The 27219-nt window shown below is 49.5% G+C and overlaps 1 protein-coding gene across 1 annotated transcript in view; it reads right to left on the bottom strand.

Annotated features, from left to right (window-relative positions):
• LOC130344231 (calsequestrin-2-like) overlaps positions 1-27219 on the bottom strand; it is a 69962-nt gene that overhangs the window by 9877 nt on the left and 32866 nt on the right. Inside the window, exons 6-9 of the mRNA XM_056554401.1 lie at positions 25170-25300; positions 23105-23150; positions 11416-11470; positions 6592-6692 (exon numbers count right to left, since the gene is read on the bottom strand). Coding sequence (XP_056410376.1) covers positions 6592-6692; positions 11416-11470; positions 23105-23150; positions 25170-25300 — 333 coding nt within the window. The remainder of the gene's footprint in view (positions 1-6591; positions 6693-11415; positions 11471-23104; positions 23151-25169; positions 25301-27219) is intronic.

The raw sequence follows: 27219 nt of genomic DNA, 5'->3' as shown, positions 1-27219 counted from the left end.
AACAGAGGGGTCTGGATGAGAACAGAGGGGTCTAAAGGAGGACAGGGGAGTCTGGTGGAGAACAGAGGGGTCTGGAGTAGGACAGAGGGATCTGGAGGAGAACAAAGGGGTCTGGAGGAGAACAGAGGGGTCTGGAGGAGAACAGAGGGGTATGGAGGACGAAAGAGGGCTCTGGCAGAGGAAATAAGGATCAGGAGGAGAACAGAGAAATCTGGAGGAGAACAGAGGAGTCTGAAGGAGGACAGATGGGTCTGGAGGAAAACAGAGGGTTCTGGAGGAACACAGAGGGATTAGGTGGAGAACAGCGGGGTCTGGAGGAGGACAGAGGAGTCTGGAGGAGGACAGAGGAATCTGATCTGGAGGAAAGCAGAGGGGTCTGGAGAAGGACAGTGGGATAAGGAGGAGAACAGAGGGGTCTGGAGGAGAACAGCAGGGTCTTGAGGAGAACAGCGGGGTCTGGAGGAGGGCAGAGGAGTCTGGAGGAGAACAGAGGGGTCTGGAGGAGAACAGAGGGGTCTGGAGGAGAACAGAGGGGTCTGGATGAGAACAGAGGGGTCTGGATGAGAACAGAGGGGTCTGGAGGAGAACAGAGGGGTCTGGAGGAGAACAGAGGGGTCTGGAGGAGAACAGAGGGCTCTAAAGGAGGACAGAGGAGTCCGGAGGAGACCAGAGGGGTCTGGATGAGAACAAAGGGGGCTGGAGGAGAACAGAGGGGTATGGAGGAGGACAGAGGAGTCTGGAGGAGAACAGAGGGATCAGGAGGAGAATGGAGGGATCAGGAGAAGAAAACAGGGGTCTGGAGGAAGACAGAGGGGTTTGGAGGAGAACAGAGGAGTCTGGAGGAAGACAGAGGGATTAGGAGGAGAACAGTGGAGTATGAAGGAGGACAGAGGGATCTGATCTGGAGGAGAGAAGAGGGGTCTGGAGGATAACATAGGAGTCTGAAGGAGGACAGAGGAGTCTGGAGGAGAACAGAGGAGTCTGGAGGAGAACAGAGGGATAGGGAGGAGAACAGAGGGATAGGGAGGAGAACAGAGGGATCAGGAGAAGAAACGGGTCTGGAGGAAGACAGAGGGGTTTGGAGGAAGACAGAGGGGTTTGGAGGAGAACAAAGTAGTCTGGAGGAAGACAGAGGGGTCTGGAGGAGAACAGAGGGATTAAGAGGAGAATAGAGAGGTCTGGAGAAGAACCAAGGGATCAGGAGGAGAACAAAGGGGTCTGGAGAAGAACAGAGGGGTCTGGAAGAGAACATATGGGTCTGGAGGAGGACAGAGGAGTCTGGAGGAGAACAGAGGGGTCTGGATGAGAACAGAGGGGTCTGGATGAGAACAGAGGGGTCTGGATGAGAACAGAGGGGTCTGGATGAGAACAGAGGGGTCTGGATGAGAACAGAGGGGTCTAAAGGAGGACAGGGGAGTCTGGTGGAGAACAGAGGGGTCTGGAGGAATACAGAGGAATCTGATCTGGAGGAGAACAGAGGGGTCTGGAGGAGGACAGAGGGGTCTGAAGGATAACAGAAGGGTCTGGAGGAAAGCAGTGGGATAAGTGGGATAAGGAGGAGAACAGAGGGGTCTGGAGGAGAACAGCAGGGTCTGGATGAGAACAGAGGGGTCTGGATGAGAACAGAGAGGTCTGGATGAGAACAGAGGGGTCTAAAGGAGGACAGGGGAGTCTGGTGGAGAACAGAGGGGTCTGGAGGAGAACAGAGGGGTCTGGAGGAGAACAGAGGGGTCTGGAGGAGAACAGAGGGCTCTAAAGGAGGACAGAGGAGTCCGGAGGAGACCAGAGGGGTCTGGATGAGAACAAAGGGGGCTGGAGGAGAACAGAGGGGTATGGAGGAGGACAGAGGAGTCTGGAGGAGAACAGAGGGATCAGGAGGAGAATGGAGGGATCAGGAGAAGAAAACAGGGGTCTGGAGGAAGACAGAGGGGTTTGGAGGAGAACAGAGGAGTCTGGAGGAAGACAGAGGGATTAGGAGGAGAACAGTGGAGTATGAAGGAGGACAGAGGGATCTGATCTGGAGGAGAGAAGAGGGGTCTGGAGGATAACATAGGAGTCTGAAGGAGGACAGAGGAGTCTGGAGGAGAACAGAGGAGTCTGGAGGAGAACAGAGGGATAGGGAGGAGAACAGAGGGATAGGGAGGAGAACAGAGGGATCAGGAGAAGAAACGGGTCTGGAGGAAGACAGAGGGGTTTGGAGGAAGACAGAGGGGTTTGGAGGAGAACAAAGTAGTCTGGAGGAAGACAGAGGGGTCTGGAGGAGAACAGAGGGATTAAGAGGAGAATAGAGAGGTCTGGAGAAGAACCAAGGGATCAGGAGGAGAACAAAGGGGTCTGGAGAAGAACAGAGGGGTCTGGAAGAGAACATATGGGTCTGGAGGAGGACAGAGGAGTCTGGAGGAGAACAGAGGGGTCTGGATGAGAACAGAGGGGTCTGGATGAGAACAGAGGGGTCTGGATGAGAACAGAGGGGTCTGGATGAGAACAGAGGGGTCTAAAGGAGGACAGGGGAGTCTGGTGGAGAACAGAGGGGTCTGGAGGAATACAGAGGAATCTGATCTGGAGGAGAACAGAGGGGTCTGGAGGAGGACAGAGGGGTCTGAAGGATAACAGAAGGGTCTGGAGGAAAGCAGTGGGATAAGTGGGATAAGGAGGAGAACAGAGGGGTCTGGAGGAGAACAGCAGGGTCTGAAGGAGAACAGTGGGGTCTGGAGGAGGGCTGAGGAGTCTGGAGGAGAACTGAGGGGTCTAGATGAGAACAGAGGGGTCTGGATGAGAACAGAGGGGTCTGGATGAGAACAGAGGGGTCTGGATGAGAACAGAGGGGTCTAAAGGAGGACAGGGGAGTCTGGTGGAGAACAGAGGGGTCTGGAGTAGGACAGAGGGATCTGGAGGAGAACAAAGGGGTCTGGAGGAGAACAGAGGGGTCTGGAGGAGAACAGAGGGGTATGGAGGACGAAAGAGGGGTCTGGCAGAGGAAATAAGGATCAGGAGGAGAACAGAGAAGTCTGGAGGAGAACAGAGGAGTCTGAAGGAGGACAGATGGGTCTGGAGGAAAACAGAGGGTTCTGGAGGAACACAGAGGGATTAGGTGGAGAACAGCGGGGTCTGGAGGAGGACAGAGGAGTCTGGAGGAGGACAGAGGAATCTGATCTGGAGGAAAGCAGAGGGGTCTGGAGAAGGACAGTGGGATAAGGAGGAGAACAGAGGGATTAGGTGGAGAACAGTGGGGTCTGGAGGAGGACAGAGGAGTCTGGAGGAAAACAGAGGAATCGGATCAGGAGGAGAACAGAGGGGTCTGGAGGAGAACAGAGGGGTCTGGAGGAGAACAGAGGGGTCTGGAGGAGAACAGAGGGGTCTGGAGTAGAACATAGGGATCAGGAGGAGAACAGAGAGATCAGGAGGAGAACGGAGGGATGAGGAGAACACAGGGGTCTGGAGGAGGACAGAGGGGTTTGGAGGAGAACAGAGGGGTCTGGAGGAGAACAGCGGGGTCTGGAGGAGGACAGCGGGGTCTGGAGGAGAACAGAGGGATCAGGAGGAGAACAGAGGGATCAGGAGGAGAACAGAGGGAATAGGAGAACACAGGGGTCTGGAGGAAGACAGAGGGGTTTGGAGGAGAACAGAGGAGTCTGGAGGAGGACCGAGGGATATGATCTGGAGGAGAACAGAGGGGTCTGGAGGAAAACAGAGGAGTCTAAAAGAGGACAGAAGAGTCTGGAGGAGAAAAGAGGGATAAGGAGGAGAACAGAGATGTCTGGAGGAGAACAGAGGAGTCTGAAGGATGACAGAGTGGTCTGGAGGAGAACCGAGGTGTCTGGAGGAGAACAGAGGTGTCTGGAGGAGAACAGAGAGATCAGGAGGAGGACAGAGAAATCTGGAGGAGGACAGAGAAATCTGGAGGAGGACAGAGAAATCTGGAGGAGAACAGAGGGGTCTGGAGGAAAACAGTGGTCTGGAGGAGAACAGAAGGGTCTGGGGGAGAACAGAACAGTCTAAAGGAGAACAGAGGGGTCTGGAGGAGAACCGAGGTGTCTGGAGGAGAACAGACAAGTCTGGAGGAAGGCAGGGGGGTCTGGAGAAAAACAGAGGGATAAGGAGGAGAACAGAGGAGTCTGAAGGAGAACAGAGAGATCAGGAGGAGGACAGAGAAATCTGGAGGAGAACAGAGGAGTCTGAAGGAGGACAGAGGGGTCTGGAGGAGAACATAGGGGTCTGAAGGAGAACAGAGGAGTCTGAAGGAGGACAGAGGGGTCTGGAGGAAAACTGGGGTCTGGAGGAGAACAGAGGGATCAGGAGGAGAACAGAGGGATCAGGAGGAGAACGGAGGGATCAGGAGGAGAACGGAGGGATCAGGAGAAGAAAACAGGGGTCTGGAGGAAGACAGAGGGGTTTGGAGGAGAACAGAGGAGTCTGGTGGAGGACAGAGAGATCTGGAGGAGGACAGAGGGGTCTGGATGAGAACAAAGGGGTCTGGATGAGAACAAAGGGGTCTGGAGGAGGACAGAGGAGTCTGGAGGACAACAGAGGGATCAGGAGGAGAACAGAGGGATCAGGAGGAGAACGGAGGGATCAGGAGGAGAAAACAGGGGTCTGGAGGAAGACAGAGGGGTTTGGAGGAGAACAGAGGAGTCTGGAGGAAGACAGAGGGGTCTGGAGGAGAACAGAGGGATTAGGAGAAGAACAGTGGGGTCTGGAGGAGGACAGAGGGATCTGATCTGGATTAGAACAGAGGGGTCTGGAGGAGAACAGAGCAGTCTGAAGGAAGACAGAGAAGTCTGGAGGAGAACAGAGGAGTCTGGAGGAGAACAGAGGGATCAGGAGGAGAATAGAGGGCTCAGGAGAAGAAAACAGGGGTCTGGAGGAAGACAGAGGGGTCTGGAGGAGAACAGAGGGATTAGGAGGAGAGCAGTGGGGTCTGGAGGAGGACAGAGGAGTCTGGAGGAGAACAGATGAGTCTGGAGGAGAACAGAGGGATCGGGAGGAGAACAGAGGGATCAGGAGAAGAAAACAGGGGTCTGGAGGAAGACAGAGGAGTCTGGAGGAGAACAGAGGGATTAGGAGGAGAACAGTGGGGTCTGGAGAAGGACAGAGGGATCTGATCTGGAGGAGAACAGAGGGGTTTCGAGGAGAACAGCAGGGTCTGGAGGAGAACAGTGGGGTCTGGAGGAGAACAGAGGAGTCTGGAGGAGAACAGAGGAGTCTGGAGGAGAACAGAGGAGTCTGGAGGAGAACAGAGGAGTCTGGAGGAGAACAGAGGAGTCTGGAGGAGAACAGAGGGGTCTGGAGGAGAACAGAAGGGTCTGGAGGAGAACAGAGAGGTCTGGATGAGAACAGAGAGGTCTGGATGAGAACAGAGAGGTCTGGATGAGAACAGAGGGGTCTAAAGGAGGACAGAGGAGTCTGGAGGAGATCAGAGGGGTCTGGAGGAAAACAGAGAGGTCTGGATGAGAACAGAGGAGTCTGGAGGAGATTAAAGGGGTCTAAAGGAGGACAGAGGAGTTTGGAGGAGAACAGAGGCGTCTGGAGGAGAACAGAGGCGTCTGAAGGAGAACAGAGGCGTCTGGAGGAGAACAAAGGGGTCTGGAGGAGAACAAAGGGGTCTGGAGGAGAACAGAGGGGTCTGGAGGAGAACAGAGGGGTCTGGAGGAGAACAGAGGGGTCTGGAGGAGAACAGAGGGGTCTGGAAGAGAACAGAGGTGTCTGGAGGAGAACAGAGGGATCAAGAGGAGAACAAAGGGGTCTGGAGGAGAACAGAGGGGTCAGGAGGAGAACAGAGGGATCAGGAGGAGAACAGAGGGATCAGGAGGAGAACGGAGGGATCAGGAGGAGAAAACAGGGGTCTGGAGGAAGACAGAGGGGTTTGGAGGAGAACAGAGGAGTCTGGAGGAAGACAGAGGGGTCTGGAGGAGAACAGAGGGCTTAGGAGGAGAACAGTGGGGTCTGGAGGAGGACAGAGGGATATGATCTGGAGGAGAACAGAGGGGTCTGGAAGAGAACAGAGGAGTCTAAAAGAGGACAGAGGAGTCTGGAGGAGAAAAGAGGGAGAAGGAGGAGAACAGAGATGTCTGGAGGAGAACAGAGGAGTCTGAAGGAGGACAGAGGGGTCTGGAGGAGAACAGAGGAGTCTGAAGGAGGACAGAGGGGTCTGGAGGAGAACAGAGGGGTCTGGAGGAGGACAGAGGGGTCTGGAGGAGGACAGAGGGGTCTGGAGGAGGACAGAGGGGTCTGGAGGAGGACAGAGGGGTCTGGAGGTGGACAGAGGAGTCTGAGGGAGAACAGAGGAGTCTGTAGGAGGACAGAGGAGTCTGAGGGAGAACAGATGGGTCTGGAGGAGAACAGAGGGGTCTGGAGGAGGACAGAGGGGTCTGGAGGAGAACAGAGGGGTCTGGAGGAGAACAGAGGGGTCTGGAGGAGGACAGAGGAGTCTGAGGGAGAACAGATGGGTCTGGAGGAGGATAGACGGGTCCAGGCTCTTGAACTTGGAGTGGTCATGTGACATGTGCCTGTATAATGTTGGGTCTCTCCTCGGTGCCACCATTGCCCTCACTACCCAGAGGAAATCACCAAGTAAGGAAGTGATAACGATACCAGAGGGAAGTCATCGGGGTCGATCCAGATGATGCTGAGGTTGGGGTTCTCCGTGTTCTCTCTGGCGACCTCCTTCAGGATCTGGATGAATTCAAAACCATCTAATGTAGAGTCCAACAATACAAGACGGGGAAGAAGATTAGAATGGGATCCCCTCATCATCACCCTCATCATCACCTTCATCATTCCCCTCATCATCCCCCTCATCATCACCATCATCATCATCATCATCATCATCATCATCCCCCTCATCATCCCCCTCATCATCCCCCTCATCATCACCACCATCATCATCATCATCCCCCTCATCATCATCACCCTCATCATCCCCCTCATCATCCCCCTCATCACCCTCATCATCCCCCTCATCATCACCCTCATCATCACCCTCATCATCACCATCACCATCATCATCATCCCCCTCATCATCACCCTCATCATCCCCCTCATCATCCCCCTCATCATCCCCCTCATCATCACCATCATCATCATCATCCCCCTCATCATCACCCTCATCATCCCCCTCATCATCCCCCTCATCATCACCCTCATCATTCCCCTCATCATCACCCTCATCATCACCCTCATCATTCCCCTCATCATCCCCCTCATCATCACCATCATCATCATCATCATCCCCCTCATCATCACCCTCATCATCCCCCTCATCATCCCCCTCATCACCCTCATCATCACCCTCATCATCCCCCTCATCACCCTCATCATCCCCCTCATCATCCCCCTCATCACCCTCATCATCACCCTCATCATCCCCCTCATCATCCCCCTCATCACCCTCATCATCCCCCTCATCATCCCCCTCATCACCCTCATCATCCCCCTCATCATCCCCCTCATCATCACCCTCATCATCACCCTCATCATCCCCCTCATCATCACCCTCATCATCACCCTCATCATCACATATCATCCCCCTCATCATCACCCTCATCATCCCCCTCATCATCACCCTCATCATCACATATCATCCCCCTCATCATCCCCCTCATCATCACCCTCATCATCACCCTCATCATCACATATCATCCCCCTCATCATCACCCTCATCATCCCCCTCATCATCCCCCTCATCATCATCCTCCTCATCATCCCCCTCATCATCACCCTCATCATCCCCCTCATCATCATCACCCTCATCATCATCCTAATTATCACCCTCATCATCACCCTCATCATCACATATCATCACCCTCATCATCCCCCTCATCATCCCCCTCATCATCATCCTTATCCCCCTCATCATCACATATCATCACCCTCATCATCACCCTCATCATCACCCTCATCATCACCCTCATCATCACCCTCATCATCATCCTCATCATCATCATCCTCATCATCACCATCCTCATCATCACTATCCTCATCATCCCCCTCATCATCCCCATCCTCATCATCTCCCTCATCATCCCCCTCATCATCCCCATCATCATCCCCATCATCATCCCCATCATCATCCCCATCATCATCATCCATCATCACCCTCATCATCACCCTCATCATCCCCCTCATCATAACCCTCATCATCCCCCTCATCATCACATATCATCACCCTCATCATCCCCCTCATCACCCTCATCATCACCCTCATCATCCCCCTCATCATCCCCCTCATCATCACCCTCATCATCCCCCTCATCATCCCCCTCATCACCCTCATCATCCCCCTCATCATCCCCCTCATCACCCTCATCATCCCCCTCATCATCACCCTCATCATCACCCTCATCATCACATATCATCCCCCTCATCATCCCCCTCATCATCCCCCTCATCATCACCCTCATCATCACCCTCATCATCACATATCATCCCCCTCATCATCACCCTCATCATCCCCCTCATCATCACCCTCATCATCACCCTCATCATCCCCCTCATCATCCCCCTCATCATCCCCCTCATCATCACCCTCATCATCACATATCATCCCCCTCATCATCCCCCTCATCATCCCCCTCATCATCACCCTCATCATCACATATCATCCCCCTCATCATCCCCCTCATCATCACCCTCATCATAACCCTCATCATCACATATCATCCCCCTCATCATCACCCTCATCATCCCCCTCATCATCCCCCTCATCATCATCCTCCTCATCATCCCCCTCATCATCACCCTCATCATCATCACCCTCATCATCATCCTAATTATCACCCTCATCATCACATATCATCACCCTCATCATCCCCCTCATCATCCCCCTCATCATCATCCTTATCCCCCTCATCATCACATATCATCACCCTCATCATCACCCTCATCATCACCCTCATCATCATCCTCATCATCATCATCCTCATCATCACCATCCTCATCATCACTATCCTCATCATCCCCCTCATCATCACCATCCTCATCATCTCCCTCATCATCCCCCTCATCACCCCCCTCATCACCGCCCTCATCATTACCCTCATCATCCCCCTCATCATCCCCCTCATCATCACATATCATCCCCCTCATCATCAACCTCATCATCCCCCTCATCATCATCCATCATCACCCTCATCATCACCCTCATCATCCCCCTCATCATCCCCCTCATCATCCCCCTCATCATCCCCTTCATCATCCCCCTCATCATCACCCTCATCATCCCCCTCATCATCCCCCTCATCATCACATATCATCCCCCTCATCATCCCCCTCATCATCCCCCTCATCATCCCCCTCATCATCATCCTCATCATCACCCTCATCATCACCCTCATCATCCCCCTCATCATCCCCCTCATCATCATCCTTATCATCACCCTCATCATCACCCTCATCATCCCCCTCATCATCATCACCCTCATCATCATCACCCTCATCATCACCCTCATCATCCCCCTCATCATCCCCCTCATCATCATCCTTATCATCACCCTCATCATCACCCTCATCATCACCCTTATCATCACATATCATCATCACCCTCATCATCATCCTCATCATCACCCTCATCATCACCCTCATCATCACCCTCATTATCCCCCTCATCATCATCCTTATCATCACCCTCATCATCACCCTCATCATCATCCTTATCATCACCCTCATCATCACCCTTATCATCACCCTTATCATCACATATCATCATCACCCTCATCATCACCCTTATCATCACATATCATCATCACCCTCATCATCATCCTCATCATCATCCTCATCATCATCCTCATCATCATCCTTATTATCACATATCATTATCATCACATATCATCACCCTCATCATCTATTCTACTCATTATTACCATAGTAAATATAATCAATATTACCTTAACATTTTATGTTTTAACCCCTTAAGGACCACTGTTTTTTTTGTTTTTGCAGTTTCGTATTTTCCACTTCACCTTCTAAAAATCAGAACACTTTTCATTTTCCACCTACAGATTCTTTTGGGGTCTTGTTTTTTGTGCCACCAATTTTAATTTGTAATGACATCAATCATTTCATTTTATTTTACTACTTTAAAAAAGTTATAACTACCTGCAACAAAATTACTATGTTTAAAGGAGTACTCCGGCGTGCACTTTTCTCATGTTATCCCGTCCGGGCTGCAAAATAAAAGAAAACGCACTTTCTCTTACCTGCCAACGCGCCCGCGGAGCTCCGGTACAGGTGTTCGGTCCCAGGGCTGTATTCTTCTTACTTCCTGTTAGTCCGACACGTCACATGGAGCTTCAGCCTATCACTGGCCGCAGTGATGTCCCGCCTCCGCTGGTGATAGGCTGAAGCTCCATGTGACGTGCCGGACTAACAGGAAGTAAGAAGAATACAGCCCGGGGACCGAACACCTGTACCGGACTGTACCGGAGCTCCGGGGGCTCGTTGGCAGGTAAGAGAAAGCGCGTTTTCTTTTATTTTGCAGCCCGGACGGGATAAAAGGAAAAAAGTGCGCGCCGGAGTACTCCTTTAAAATTGTCATCTTCTCTATAAGTTTTTTATTTTTCGGTATACGGGCTCATTTTTTGCACCATGATCTGAAGCTTTTATGGGCACCATGATTGTTTTGATGGGACTTTTTGATCGATACAATTTTTAGGATATACAAAGTGACCAAAAATACGCAATTTTGGACTTTGGAATTATTTTACGTCTACGCCATTGGCCGTGCGGTTTGATTAACATTATATTTTTATAGTTCAGACAGATACGCACACCGCGCCATTACTACATATGTTTATATATTTATTTTTGTTTCCATTTTTTTTTTTATGGGAAAAGGAGGGTAATTCTAACTTATATTCAGGAAGTGGTTAAATCCCATTTATTCAGTTTTTAAAACTTTTTTTATCCTTTGATTGCATACACTAAACAATGCTATGCCATAGCATATCACTGATCAGTGTAATCTGTGCTCGATTGCTCCTGTCCGTATCTCAGGCTTGGAGCAATGGAGCGACGATCTGACAGCGAGGAGCAAGGTAAGGAGCCTCCCGCTACCCTCTCAGATGTTCGGGACGTTACGATTTCATCGCGGCGGTCCTGAACAGCTCCGCTGAGCTAACCGGCAGCATTTTCTCCCGGTTGAGACATCGGAAACAATTTGATCGTGGCGTCTAAAGGGTTAATACCGGACATCAGCCTGATCATCGATGTCCGCTATTAGCCGCGGGTCCTGGTTGTTGAAGGAAATCGTGACCCAGATCCTGAGCGCTTCACATAACGGGAGCCAAGGACGTAAATATACATCCGGGGTCGTTAAGGGGTTAACCTGAATGGTCCTTCAAACATCAATCATAACTCTCATCATTCTCACAACCACCACCACTCCGCCCCCCATCATCATCCTGATATAATGGATCTCACCTGGATCTTCCTCCTCAGCAAAAGCCACAATGTGAATTCCGTCCAGATCGTCCTCCTGTAACAGAGACGCAGCTGATCCTGACTGATCGGTGCTGATCATTTCATAATAATGTTACTTCTGATCTTCCCCCAATAACCTCCTTGTTCTTTTGTTTAGCTTCTCGTTAAATTATTATCAATAATTTATCAATATGGGGTCATGTATTTACAGTGGGGATCAATCACTTACTGGATATCAATAGAGGAATCAATATTACAGGTCTGTATCTATACTGGGGATCATGTATCTATACTCGGGGGTATGTATCTATACTCGGGGGTATGTATCTATACTCGGGGGTATGTATCTATACTCGGGGTATGTATCTATACTTGGGGGTATGTATCTATACTCGGGGGTATGTATCTATACTGGGGATCATGTATTTATACTCGGGGGTATGTATCTATACTCGGGGGTATGTATCTATACTCGGGGGTATGTATCTATACTCGGGGTATGTATCTATACTGGGGATCATGTATCTATACTCGGGGGTATGTATCTATACTCGGGGGTATGTATCTATACTGGGGATCATGTATCTATACTGAGGATCATGTATCTATACTGGGGATCATGTATCTATACTGGGGATCATGTATCTATACTCGGGGGTATGTATCTATACTCGGGGGTATGTATCTATACTGGGGATCATGTATCTATACTCGGGGGTATGTATCTATACTCGGGGGTATGTATCTATACTCGGGGATCTGTATCTATACTCGGGGGTATGTATCTATACTCGGGGGTATGTATCTATACTGGGGATCATGTATCTATACTCGGGGGTATGTATCTATACTCGGGGGTATGTATCTATACTCGGGGGTATGTATCTATACTGAGGATCATGTATCTGTACTCGGGGGTATGTATCTATACTGGGGATCATGTATCTATACTCGGGGGTATGTATCTATACTCGGGATCATGTATCTATACTGAGGATCATGTATCTATACTCGGGGGTATGTATCTATACTGAGGATCATGTATCTATACTCGGGGGTATGTATCTATACTGGGGATCATGTATCTATACTGAGGATCATGTATCTATACTTGGGGGTATGTATCTATACTGATGATCATGTATCTATACTTTGGATCATGTATCTATACTGGGGATCCTGTATCTATACTCGGGGGTATGTATCTATACTGGGGATCATGTATCTATACTCGGGGGTATGTATCTATACTGGGGATCATGTATCTATACTCGGGGGTATGTATCTATACTCGGGGGTATGTATCTATACTCGGGGGTATGTATCTATACTCGGGGGTATGTATCTATACTGGGGATCATGTATCTATACTCGGGGGTATGTATCTACACTCGGGGGTATGTATCTATACTCGGGGGTATGTATCTATACTCGGGGGTATGTATCTATACTGGGGATCATGTATCTATACTCAGGGGTATGTATCTATACTGAGGATCATGTATCTATACTTGAGGGTATGTATCTCTACTCGGGGGTATGTATCTATACTGAGGATCATGTATCTATACTCGGGGGTATGTATCTATACTGAGGATCATGTATCTATACTCGGGGGTATGTATCTATACTCGGGGGTATGTATCTATACTCGGGGGTATGTATCTATACTCAGGGGTATGTATCTATACTGAGGATCATGTATCTATACTCGAGGGTATGTATCTATACTCGGGGGTATGTATCTATACTGAGGATCATGTATCTATACTCGGGGGTATGTATCTATACTCGGGGGTATGTATCTATACTCGGGGGTATGTATCTATACTCAGGGGTATGTATCTATACTGAGGACCATGTATCTATACTCGGGGGTATGTATCTATACTGGGGATCATGTATCTATACTGAGGATCATGTATCTATACTCGGGGGTATGTATCTATACTGGGGATCATGTATCTATACTCGGGGGTATGTATCTATACTGAGGATCATGTATCTATACTCGGGGGTATGTATCTATACTGAGGATCATGTATCTATACTCGGGGTATGTATCTATACTGGGGATCATGTATCTATACTGAGGATCATGTATCTATACTGGGGAACATGTATCTATACTCGGGGGTATGTATCTATACTGAGGATCATGTATCTATACTCGGGGGTATGTATCTATACTGAGGATCATGTATCTATACTGGGGAACATGTATCTATACTCGGGGGTATGTATCTATACTGAGGATCATGTATCTATACTCGGGGGTATGTATCTATACTGAGGATCATGTATCTATACTCGGGGGTATGTATCTATACTGAGGATCATGTATCTATACTCGGGGTATGTATCTATACTGAGGATCATGTATCTATACTCGGGGTATGTATCTATACTGAGGATCATGTATCTATACTCGGGGTATGTATCTATACTGGGGATCATGTATCTATACTGAGGATCATGTATCTATACTGGGGAACATGTATCTATACTCGGGGGTATGTATCTATACTGAGGATCATGTATCTATACTCGGGGGTATGTATCTATACTGAGGATCATGTATCTATACTGGGGAACATGTATCTATACTCGGGGGTATGTATCTATACTGAGGATCATGTATCTATACTCGGGGGTATGTATCTATACTGAGGATCATGTATCTATACTCGGGGGTATGTATCTATACTGAGGATCATGTATCTATACTCGGGGGTATGTATCTATACTGAGGATCATGTATCTATACTCGGGGTATGTATCTATACTGAGGATCATGTATCTATACTCGGGGTATGTATCTATACTGAGGATCATGTATCTATACTGAGGATCATGTATCTATACTCGGGGGTATGTATCTATACTCGGGGGTATGTATCTATACTCGGGGGTATGTATCTATACTCGGGGATCATGTATCTATACTGAGGATCATGTATCTATACTTGGGGATATGTATCTATACTCGGGGGTATGTATCTCTACTCGGGGATCATGTATCTGTACTCGGGGGTATGTATCTATACTCGGGGGTATGTATCTATACTCGGGGATCATGTATCTGTACTCGGGGGTATGTATCTATACTCGGGGGTATGTATCTATACTCGGGGGTATGTATCTATACTCGGGGGTATGTATCTATACTGAGGATCATGTATCTATACTCGGGGGTATGTATCTATACTCGGGGGTATGTATCTATACTCGGGGATCATGTATCTATACTGAGGATCATGTATCTATACTTGGGGATATGTATCTATACTCGGGGGTATGTATCTATACTCGGGGGTATGTATCTATACTGAGGATCATGTATCTGTACTCGGGGGTATGTATCTATACTCGGGGGTATGTATCTTTACTCGGGGGTATGTATCTATACTCGGGGGTATGTATCTATACTCGGGGGTATGTATCTATACTGAGGATCATGTATCTATACTTGGGGATATGTATCTATACTCGGGGGTATGTATCTATACTCGGGGGTATGTATCTATACTCGGGGGTATGTATCTATACTCGGGGGTATGTATCTATACTCGGGGGTATGTATCTATACTGAGGATCATGTATCTATACTCGGGGGTATGTATCTATACTGAGGATCATGTATCTATACTTGGGGATATGTATCTATACTCGGGGTATGTATCTATACTGAGGATCATGTATCTATACTCGGGGGTATGTATCTATACTCGGGGGTATGTATCTATACTGAGGATCATGTATCTATACTCGGGGGTATGTATCTATACTGAGGATCATGTATCTATACTCGGGGGTATGTATCTATACTCGGGGGTATGTATCTATACTGAGGATCATGTATCTATACTCGGGGGTATGTATCTATACTCGGGGGTATGTATTAGGGGTGTGAATCGCCAAGAATTTGGCGATTCGATTCGAATCGCGATACCAGTGTGGCGATTCGATATATCCCGATATATCGCGATACCGTCTAGGTGACGATACATCGCGATATATCCCGATACATCGCCCACCTGGGAGCATTCATAGATCCCAATAGACGCCGCTGTCAGCTTTGACAGCGGCGATCTAGTACTCCGGTGCGCACTTTTCTCACTTTATCCCGTCCGGGCTGCAAAATAAAATAAAACGCGCTTTCTCTTACCTGCCAACGAGCCCCCGGAGCTCCGGTACAGTCCGGTACAGGTGTTCGGTCCCCGGGCTGTATTCTTCTTACTTCCTGTTAGTCCGGCACGTCACATGGAGCTTCAGCCTATCACCAGCGGAGGCGGGACATCACTGCGGCCAGTGATAGGCTGAAGCTCCATGTGACGTGCCGGACTAACAGGAAGTAAGAAGAATACAGCCCTGGGACCGAACACCTGTACCGGAGCTCCGGGGGCGCTTTGGCAGGTAAGAGAAAGTGCGTTTTATTTTATTTTGCAGCCCGGACGGGATAACATGAGAAAAGTGCGCGCCGGAGTACTCCTTTAATAGCCAGCCGCGGCAATTGCCGCATGCTGGCTATTAGCGGCGGCCCCCGGCTACTGAAATCAGCCGGGGGTCGCATAGTACGGAGCGGGCACGAGTCGGAGCCCGCTCCATACACCCAGAGCAACGCCGTGTAAGATCCGGCCCTGCCCGGCTCCACTAATGTGGAACTTTTATCTCCTGATGCCCGGGACATGACATGCTGTTCCGGGCGTCCGCAGATAAAAATTCCACATCCCTAAAAGAATCGATTCAAAAATATTTTGAATCAATTCTGTATCGGCAAATGAAAAAATCGCGATTATCGCGACAATCGATTTTTTCTTACATCCCTAGTATGTATCTATACTCAGGGGTATGTATCTATACTGGGGATCATGTATCTATACTGGAGATCATGTATCTATACTGGGGACCATGTATCTATACTGGAGATCATGTATCTATACTGGGGACCATGTATCTATACTGGGGATCATGTATCTATACTGGAGATCATGTATCTATACTGGGGACCATGTATCTATACTGGGGATCATGTATCTATACTGGGGATCATGTATCTATACTGGAGATCATGTATCTATACTGGGGATCATGTATCTATACTGGAGATCATGTATCTATACTGGAGATCATGTATCTATACTGGGGATCATGTATCTATACTGGGGATCATGTATCTATACTGGAGATCATGTATCTATACTGGGGACCATGTATCTATACTGGGGATCATGTATCTATACTGGAGATCATGTATCTATACTGGGGACCATGTATCTATACTGGAGATCATGTATCTATACTGGGGATCATGTATCTATACTGGGGATCATGTATCTATACTGGGGATCATGTATCTATACTGGAGATCATGTATCTATACTGGGGACCATGTATCTATACTGGGGATCATGTATCTATACTGGAGATCATGTATCTATACTGGGGACCATGTATCTATACTGGAGATCATGTATCTATACTGGGGATCATGTATCTATACTGGGGACCATGTATCTATACTGGGGATCATGTATCTATACTGGAGATCATGTATCTATACTGGGGACCATGTATCTATACTGGGGATCATGTATCTATACTGGAGATCATGTATCTATACTGGGGACCATGTATCTATACTGGAGATCATGTATCTATACTGAGGATCATGTATCTATACTGGGGATCATGTATCTATACTCGGGGGTATGTATCTATACTGGGGATCATGTATCTATACTGGAGATCATGTATCTATACTCGGGGGTATGTATCTATACTGGGGATCATGTATCCATACTGGGGACCATGCATCCATACTTGGGACCATGTATCTATACTGGGGATCATGTATCTATACTGGAGATCATGTATCTATACTGGAGATCATGTATCTATACTGGGGATCATGTATCTATACTCGGGGGTATGTATCTATACTGGGGATCATGTATCTATACTGGAGATCATGTATCTATACTGGGGATCATGTATCTATACTGGGGATCATGTATCTATACTGGAGATCATGTATCTATACTGGGGACCATGTATCTATACTGGGGATCATGTATCTATACTGGGGATCATGTATCTATACTGGAGATCATGTATCTATACTGGGGATCATGTATCTATACTGATGATTATGTATCTATACTCGGGGGTATGTATCTATACTGGGGATCATGTATCTATACTGGGGATCATGTATCTATACTGGGGATCATGTATCCATACTGGGGATCATGTATCCATACTGGGGATCATGTATGTCACGATCCCGGCTGGTAGGAGGTGGATCCTCTGTGCCAGAGAGGGATTGGCGAGGACCGTGCTAGTGGACCGGTTCTAAGTCACTACAGGTTTTCACCAGAGCCCGCCGCAAAGCGGGATGGTCTTGCTGCGGCGGTAGTGACCAGGTCGTATCCACTAGCAACGGCTCAACCTCTCTGACTGCTGAAGATAGGCGCGGTACAAGGGAGTAGACAGAAGCAAGGTCGGACGTAGCAGAAGGTCGGGGCAGGCAGCAAGGATCGTAGTCAGGGGCAACGGCAGGAGGTCAGGAACACGGGCTAGGAACAAACAAGGGAACGCTTTCACTAGGCACAAGGGCAACAAGATCCGGCCAGGGAGTGCAGGGGAAGTGAGGTATAAGTAAGGAGTGCACAGGTGGAAACTAATCAAGGTAATTGGGAAGATTGGACCAGGCACCATCATTGGTGCACTGGCCCTTTAAATCGCAGAGACCCGGCGCGCGCGCGCCCTAGGGAGCGGGGCCGCGCGCGCCGGGACAGGACCGACGGAGAGCGAGTCAGGTACGGGAGCCGGGGTGCGCATCGCGAGCGGGCGCCACCCGCATAGCGAATCGCATCCCGGCTGGAGGCGGTACCGCAGCGCACCCGGTCAGTGGATCTGACCGGGGCGCTGCAGCAACGAGGATGAGGCGAGCGCTCCGGGGAAGAACGGGGACCCGGAGCGCTCGGCGTAACAGTACCCCCCCCCCTTGGGTCTCCCCCTCTTCTTGGGGCCAAAGAACCTGAGGACCAAAAACTCAATTTTTTTGTGATGAGGTCCGAGGCACATTAGGAGGGGTTCCGTGCGGTAACACACGGCACAGTCCAATCTATCATTGTCAACACAATTGATGTAGAGGGGTCTGGCGAGACTGGTCACAGGGACGTTGAACCTGTTGATAAGAGAGGCCAAAAAAAAATTTCCTGCAGATCCGGAATCCAAGAAGGCCATAGTAGAGAAGGAGAAGGTAGAGGCAGACATCCGCACAGGCACAGTAAGACGTGGAGAAGCAGAGTAGACATCAAGGACTGTCTCACCTTTGTGCGGAGTCAGCGTACGTCTTTCCAGGCGGGGAGGACGGATAGGACAATCCTTCAGGAAGTGTTCGGTACCGGCATAGTACAGGCAAAGATTCTCCATGCGGCGTTGTGTCCTCTCTTGAGGTGTCAAGCGAGACCGGTCAACCTGCATAGCCTCCACGGCGGGAGGCACAGGAACGGATTGCAGAGGACCAGAGGAGAGAGGAGCCGGGGAGAAAAAACGCCTCGTGCGAACAAAGTCCATATCCAGGCGGAGCTCCAGACGCCATCCGGAAAAACGCATGTCAATGCGAGTGGCAAGATGGATGAGTTCATGTAGGTCAGCAGGAGTTTCTCGTGCGGCCAGAACATCTTTAATGTTGCTGGATAGGCCTTTTTTAAAGGTCGCGCAGAGAGCCTCACTATTCCAGGACAACTCGGAAGCAAGAGCACGGAACTGAATGGCGTACTCGCCAACGGAAGAAACACCCTGGGCCAGGTTCAGCAGGGCAGTCTCGGCAGAAGAAGCTCGGGCAGGTTCCTCAAAGACACCACGGACCTCAGCGAAGAAGGACTGGACTGTGGCTGTGGCAGGATCATTGCGGTCCCAGAGTGGTGTGGCCCCAGACAAGGCCTTTCCAGAAAGGAGACCACGGCAGAGTCTAGAGTCCTCATCAAATTTGTCCGGCAGGGACAAGCAGGGGTTAGGAGCGGCCGGTTGCTGCGGAGGAGATGGTTGTTGCAGCTGCTGTGTCTGTGACTGAAGTTGCTGTATCTGCGGCAGCAGCTGCTGTATCTGTGACTGAAGTTGCAGTGTCACGGTGGTCAAGTATGCCAGCTGGTGATTTCGTTGGGCAATCTGTCGGGCTTGCTGGGCGACCAGTCGGGCTTGCTGGGCGACCAGTGTGGGGAGGTCGGCGACAACTGGCAGAGGAACTTCAGCGGAATCCATGGCCGGATCTACTGTCACGATCCCGGCTGGCAGGTAGTGGATCCTCTGTGCCAGAGAGGGATTGGCGAGGACCGTGCTAGTGGACCGGTTCTAAGTCACTACTGGTTTTCACCAGAGCCCGCCGCAAAGCGGGATGGTCTTGCTGCGGCGGTAGTGACCAGGTCGTATCCACTAGCAACGGCTCAACCTCTCTGGCTGCTGAAGATAGGCGCTGTACAAGGGAGTAGACAGAAGCAAGGTCGGACGTAGCAGAAGGTCGGGGCAGGCAGCAAGGATCGTAGTCAGGGGCAACGGCAGGAGGTCTGGAACACGGGCTAGGAACACACAAGGAAACGCTTTCACTGGCACAATGGCAACAAGATCCGGCGAGGGAGTGCAGGGGAAGTGAGGTATAAATAGGGAGTGCAGGGGAAGTGAGGTATAAGTAGGAAGTGCACAAGTGGAAACTAATCAAGGTAATTGGGAAGATTGGACCAGGCACCATCATTGGTGCACTGGCCCTTTAAATCGCAGAGACCCGGCGCGCGCGCGCCCTAGGGAGCGGGGCCGCGCGCGCCGGGACAGGACCGACGGAGAGCGAGTCAGGTACGGGAGCCGGGGTGCGCATCGCGAGCGGGCGCCACCCGCATAGCGAATCGCATCCCGGCTGGAGGCGGTACCGCAGCGCACCCGGTCAGTGGATCTGATCGGGGCGCTGCAGCAACGAGGATGAGGCGAGCGCTCCGGGGAAGAACGGGGACCCGGAGCGCTCGGCGTAACAATGTATCCATACTGGGGACCATGTATCTATACTGGGGATCATGTATCCATACTGGGGACCATGCATCCATACTTGGGACCATGTATCTATACTGGGGACCATATATCTATACTGGGGATCATGTATCTATACTGGGGATCATGTATCTATACTGGGGATCATGTATCTATACTGGGGATCATGTATCTATACTGGGGACCATGCATCCATACTGGGGACCATGTATCTATACTGGGGATCATGTATCCATACTGGGGATCATGTATCCATACTGGGGATCATGTATCCATACTGGGGACCATGTATCTATACTGGGGACCATGCATCCATACTGGGGACCATGTATCTATACTGGGGACCATGCATCCATACTGGGGACCATGCATCCATACTGGGGACCATGTATCTATACTGGGGACCATGCATCCATACTGGGGACCATGCATCCATACTGGGGACCTTGTATCTATACTGGGGACCATGTATCTATACTGGGGACCATGCATTCATACTGGGGACCATGCATCCATACTGGGGATCATGTATCTATACTGGGGACCATGCATTCATACTGGGGACCATGCATCCATACTGGGGACCATGTATCTATACTGGGGACCATGCATTCATACTGGGGACCATGCATCCATACTGGGGACCATGTATCTATACTGGGGATCATGTATCCATACTGGGGATCATGTATCCATACTGGGGACCATGCATCCATACTGGGGACCATGTATCTATACTGGGGACCATGCATCCATACTGGGGACCATGCATCCATACTGGGGACCTTGTATCTATACTGGGGACCATGTATCTATACTGGGGATCATGTATCCATACTGGGGACCATGCATCCATACTGGGGACCATGTATCTATACTGGGGATCATGTATCTATACTGGGGACCATGTATCTATACTGGAGATCATGTATCCATACTGGGGACCATGCATCCATAGTTGGGACCATGTATCTATACTGGGGATCATGTATCTATACTGGGGACCATGTATCCATACTGGGGATCATGTATCCATACTGGGGACCATGCATCCATACTGGGGACCATGCATCCATACTGGGGACCATGTATCTATACTGGGGATCATGTATCTATACTGGGGACCATGTATCCATACTGGGGATCATGTATCCATACTGGGGATCATGTATCCATACTGGGGACCATGCATCCATACTGGGGACCATGTATCTATACTGGGGATCATGTATCTATACTGGGGACCATGTATCCATACTGGGGATCATGTATCCATACTGGGGATCATGTATCTATACTGGGGATCATGTATCTATACTGGGGACCATGTATCCATACTGGGGATCATGTATCCATACTGGGGATCATGTATCCATACTGGGGACCATGCATCCATACTGGGGACCATGTATCTATACTGGGGATCATGTATCCATACTGGGGATCATGTATTAATCCAGGTGGTTTTCATCAGTAATGGACACTGTCTTCTGCTCTCCTCCACCGACTTCGCGCTCGCACAGCATTATCTTACAGGACATGTGACTATCTAAGCCGCTGGCGTCTGGTCAACATTTCTCCTGGTTCACACTTGGCGGCTCAACAAGTCCTACAATAACTGAGGGGCCGTAATGTGCTGGGCCTGGGCCAGGGCAATTCCCCACCTGTCAATCAAGAGCTGAGAGTAAGATGATCCACCGCCCTCCCTAATGTGTGGGATCTGTCCCTGCCGTGAGATCCCGGGGCTGCGGAGGAGACACAGCAAAGCATGGGGCCCCTTCACACCTGTCCAGTGTATGGTCCAGAGGAGAGATCACACAGCTGAGAGAGCACCCAGCAGAGGGATTACCGAGCAGTGGGATCTTCCAGCAGAGGGATCACCCATCAAAGAGATCACCCGGCAGACAGATCCCCCGGCAGACAGATCCCCCGGCAGACAGATCACCCAGCACAGAGATCACCCGGCACAGAGATAACCCGGCACAGAGATAACCCGGCACAGAGATCACCCGGCAGAAAGATCACCCAGCAGAGGGATCTCCCAGAAGAGGGACAACCCAACAGAGGGATCACCCATCAGAGGGATCACCCGGCAGACAGATCCCCCGGCAGACAGATCACCCGGCAGAGAGATCACCCGGCAGAAAGATCACCCAGCAGAGGGATCTCCCAGAAGAGGGACAACCCAACAGAGGGATCACCCATCAGAGGGATCACCCGGCAGACAGATCCCCCGGCAGACAGATCACCCGGCAGACAGATCACCCGGCAGACAGATCCCCCGGCAGACAGATCCCCCGGCAGACAGATCCCCCGGCAGACAGATGCCTCGGCAGACAGATCCCCCGGCAGACAGATGCCTCGGCAGACAGATCACCCGGCAGACAGATCCCCCGGCAGAGCGATCCCCCGGCAGAGCGATCCCCCGGCAGAGGGATCACCCGGCAGAGGGATCACCCGGTAGAGAGATCACCCGGCAGAGGCATAACCCGGCAGAGAGATCACCCAGCAGAGAGATCACCCAGCAGAGGGATCACCCAGCAGAGAGATCACCCAGCAGAGAGATCACCCAGCAGAGAGATCACCCAGCAGAGAGATCACCCTATGACACTGATGTCCCAGGGTGGAGTCGTCTTCTACTCACCCAGGTTTCATACATGTCCTCAGGACGCAGCTTCCTCAGGGTGGCCCTGGAGCAATATACAAAATTATTATTCAGAGTCAAAATGAATGTGTGATGAGGAATAAACATATTGTATGTATGATGAATGTATGATGACGGTATGGTGACTGCATGATGGATGTATTATTAATGTATGATGACCGTATGATGATGGTATGATGACTGTATGATTAATGTATGATGACTGTATGATGGATGTATGATGACCGTATTATGGATGTATGGTAACCGTATGATGAATGAATGATGACCATATGATGACTGTATGGTGACCATATGATGACTGTATGATGGATGTATGATCAATGTATGATGACAGTATGATGGATGGATGCTGATGGTATGATGACTTTATGGATGTATGATGACTGTATGATGGATGTATGATTGATGTATGATGGATGTATGATGACTGTATGATGGATTTATGATGGATGTATGATGACGGTATGATGACCGTATGATGATCGTATGGTGACCGTATGATGACTGTATGGTGACCATATGATGACTGTATGATGGATGTATTATTAATGTATGATGACCGTGTGATGATGGTATGATGACTGTATGATTAATGTATGATGACTGTATGATGGATGGATGGTAACCGTATGATGAATGAATGATGACCATATGATGACTGTATGGTGACCGTATGATGACTGTATGATGGATGTATGATTAATGTATGATGACGGTATGATGGACGTATGCTGATGGTATGATGACTGTATGGATGTATGATGACTGTATGATGGATGTATGATGGATGCATGATGGATTTATGATGGATGTATGATGACGGTATGATGACCGTATGATGATCGTATGGTGACCGTATGATGACTGTATGGTGACCGTATGATGACTGCATGATGGATGTATTATTAATGTATGATGACCGTATGATGATGGTATGATGACTGTATGATTAATGTATGATGACTGTATGATGGATGTATGATGACTGTATGATGGATGTATGATGGATGTATGATGACCGTATGATGGATGTATGATAACCGTATGATGAATGAATGATGACCGTATGATGACTGTATGGTGACTGTATGATGACTGTATGATGGATGTATGATTGATGTATGATTGATGTATGATGACTGTATGGTGGATGCATGATGACTGTATGGTGGATGTATGAATGATGACGGTATGATGACCATATGATGATGATGGTATGATGACCATATGATGGATGTATGATGACGGTATGATGAATGTATGATGCAGTATGATGACCATATGATGGATGTATGATGACTGTATGATGGATGCATGATGGATTTATGATGGATGTATGATGACGGTATGATGACCGTATGATGATCGTATGGTGACCGTATGATGACTGTATGGTGACCGTATGATGACTGCATGATGGATGTATTATTAATGTATGATGACCGTATGATGATGGTATGATGACTGTATGATGGATGTATGATGACTGTATGATGGATGTATGATGACTGTATGATGGATGTATGATGGATGTATGATGACCGTATGATGGATGTATGATAACCGTATGATGAATGAATGATGACCGTATGATGACTGTATGGTGACTGTATGATGACTGTATGATTGATGTATGATTGATGTATGATGACTGTATGGTGGATGCATGATGACTGTATGGTGGATGTATGAATGATGACGGTATGATGACCATATGATGATGATGGTATGATGACCATATGATGGATGTATGATGACGGTATGATGAATGTATGATGCAGTATGATGACCATATGATGGATGTATGATGATGGTATGATGGATGTATGATGACCATATGATAATGACGGTATGATGACCATATGATGAATGTATGATGCAGTATGATGACCATATGATGATGACGGTATGATGACCATATGATGAATGTATGATGCAGTATGATGACCATATGATAATGACGGTATGATGACCATATGATGAATGTATGATGACCATATGATGATGACTGTATGATGACCATATGATGAATGGTGCTCACCTCTTGTGCGCCGTGATGAAGTCCACAAGCTCATCCTCGGTGTACGGCTTCTCGGGGATAGTGATCGGCTCATCCATGAAGGGCTCGTAGAAGTCCACCTCATTTATCTTCAGAGTCAGGGACTTCGCCACCTGATGAGATCCATCAATATCCACTTATCCAGAGGTGACCCTGAAGACCCCCATAACCTCCCCGTGTCCTCCATATACACTTATCCAGAGGTGACCCTGAAGACCCCTATAACCTCCCCGTGTCCTCCATATACACTTATCCAGAGGTGACCCTGAAGACCCCCATACCTCCCCGTGTCCTCCATATACACTTATCCAGAGGTGGCCCTGAAGACCCCCCATAACCTCCCCGTGTCCTCCATATACACTTATCCAGAGGTGACCCAGAAGACCCCCATAACCTCCTCGTGTCCTCCATATACACTTATCCAGAGGTGACCCTGAAGACCCCCATAACCTCCCCGTGTCCTCCATATACACTTATCCAGAGGTGACCCTGAAGACCCCCATAACCTCCTCGTGTCCTCCATATACACTTATCCAGAGGTGACCCAGAAGACCCCCATAACCTCCCCGTGTCCTCCATATACACTTATCCAGAGGTGACCCTGAAGACCCCCATAACCTCCCCGTGTCCTCCATATACACTTATCCAGAGGTGACCCAGAAGACCCCCATAACCTCCCCGTGTCCTCCATATACACTTATCCAGAGGTGACCCAGAAGACCCCCATAACCTCCCCGTGTCCTCTATATACACTTATCCAGAGGTGACCCAGAAGACCCCCATAACCTCCCCGTGTCCTCCATATACACTTATCCAGAGGTGACCCTGAAGACCCCCATAACCTCCCCGTGTCCTCCATATACACTTATCCAGAGGTGACCCTGAAGACCCCCATAACCTCCCCGTGTCCTCCATATACACTTATCCAGATGTGACCCTGAAGACCCCCATAACCTCCCCGTGTCCTCCATATACACTTATCTAGAGACGACCCTGAAGACCCCCCCATAACCTCCCCGTGTCCTCCATATACACTTATCCAGAGACGACCCTGAAGACCCCCATAACCTCCCCGTGTCCTCTATATACACTTATCCAGAGACGACCCTGAAGACCCCCATAACCTCCCCGTGTCCTCCATATACACTTATCTAGAGGTGACCCTGAAGACCCCCATAACCTTCCCGTGTCCTCTATATACACTTATCTAGAGGTGACCCTGAAGACCCCCATAACCTCCACGTGTCCTCCATATACACCTATCCAGAGGTGACCCTGAAGACCCCCATAACCTCCCCGTGTCTTCCATATACACTTATCCAGAGACGACCCTGAAGATCCCCATAACCTCCCCGTGTCCTCTATATACACCTATCCAGAGACGACCCTGAAGACCCCCATAACCTCCCCGTGTCCTCTATATACACTTATCTAGAGACGACCCTGAAAACCCCCATAACCTCCCCGTGTCCTCCATATACACTTATCCAGAGACGACCCTGAAGACCCCCATAACCTCCCCATGTTCTCCATATACACTTATCCAGAGACGACCCTGAAGACCCCCATAACCTCCCCGTGTTCTCCATATCCACTTATCCAGAGACGACCCTGAAGACCCCCATAACCTCCCCGTGTCTTCCATATACACTTATCCAGAGACGACCCTGAAGACCCCCATAACCTCCCCGTGTCCTCTATATACACTTATCCAGAGGTGACCCTGAAGACCCCCATAACCTCCCCGTGTCCTCCATATACACTTATCCAGAGGTGACCCAGAAGACCCCCATAACCTCCCCGTGTCCTCCATATACACTTATCCAGAGGTGACCCAGAAGACCCCCATAACCTCCCCGTGTCCTCCATATACACTTATCCAGAGGTGACCCTGAAGACCCCCATAACCTCCCCGTGTCCTCCATATACACTTATCCAGAGGTGACCCAGAAGACCCCCATAACCTCCCCGTGTCCTCCATATACACTTATCCAGAGGTGACCCTGAAGACCCCCATAACCTCCCCGTGTTC

This window comes from Hyla sarda, unplaced genomic scaffold, assembly GCF_029499605.1.
Source record: "Hyla sarda isolate aHylSar1 unplaced genomic scaffold, aHylSar1.hap1 scaffold_709, whole genome shotgun sequence".
In the NCBI taxonomy this organism is placed as follows: Eukaryota; Metazoa; Chordata; class Amphibia; order Anura; family Hylidae; genus Hyla; species Hyla sarda.
This window is presented reverse-complemented; position numbering and strand designations above follow the sequence as displayed.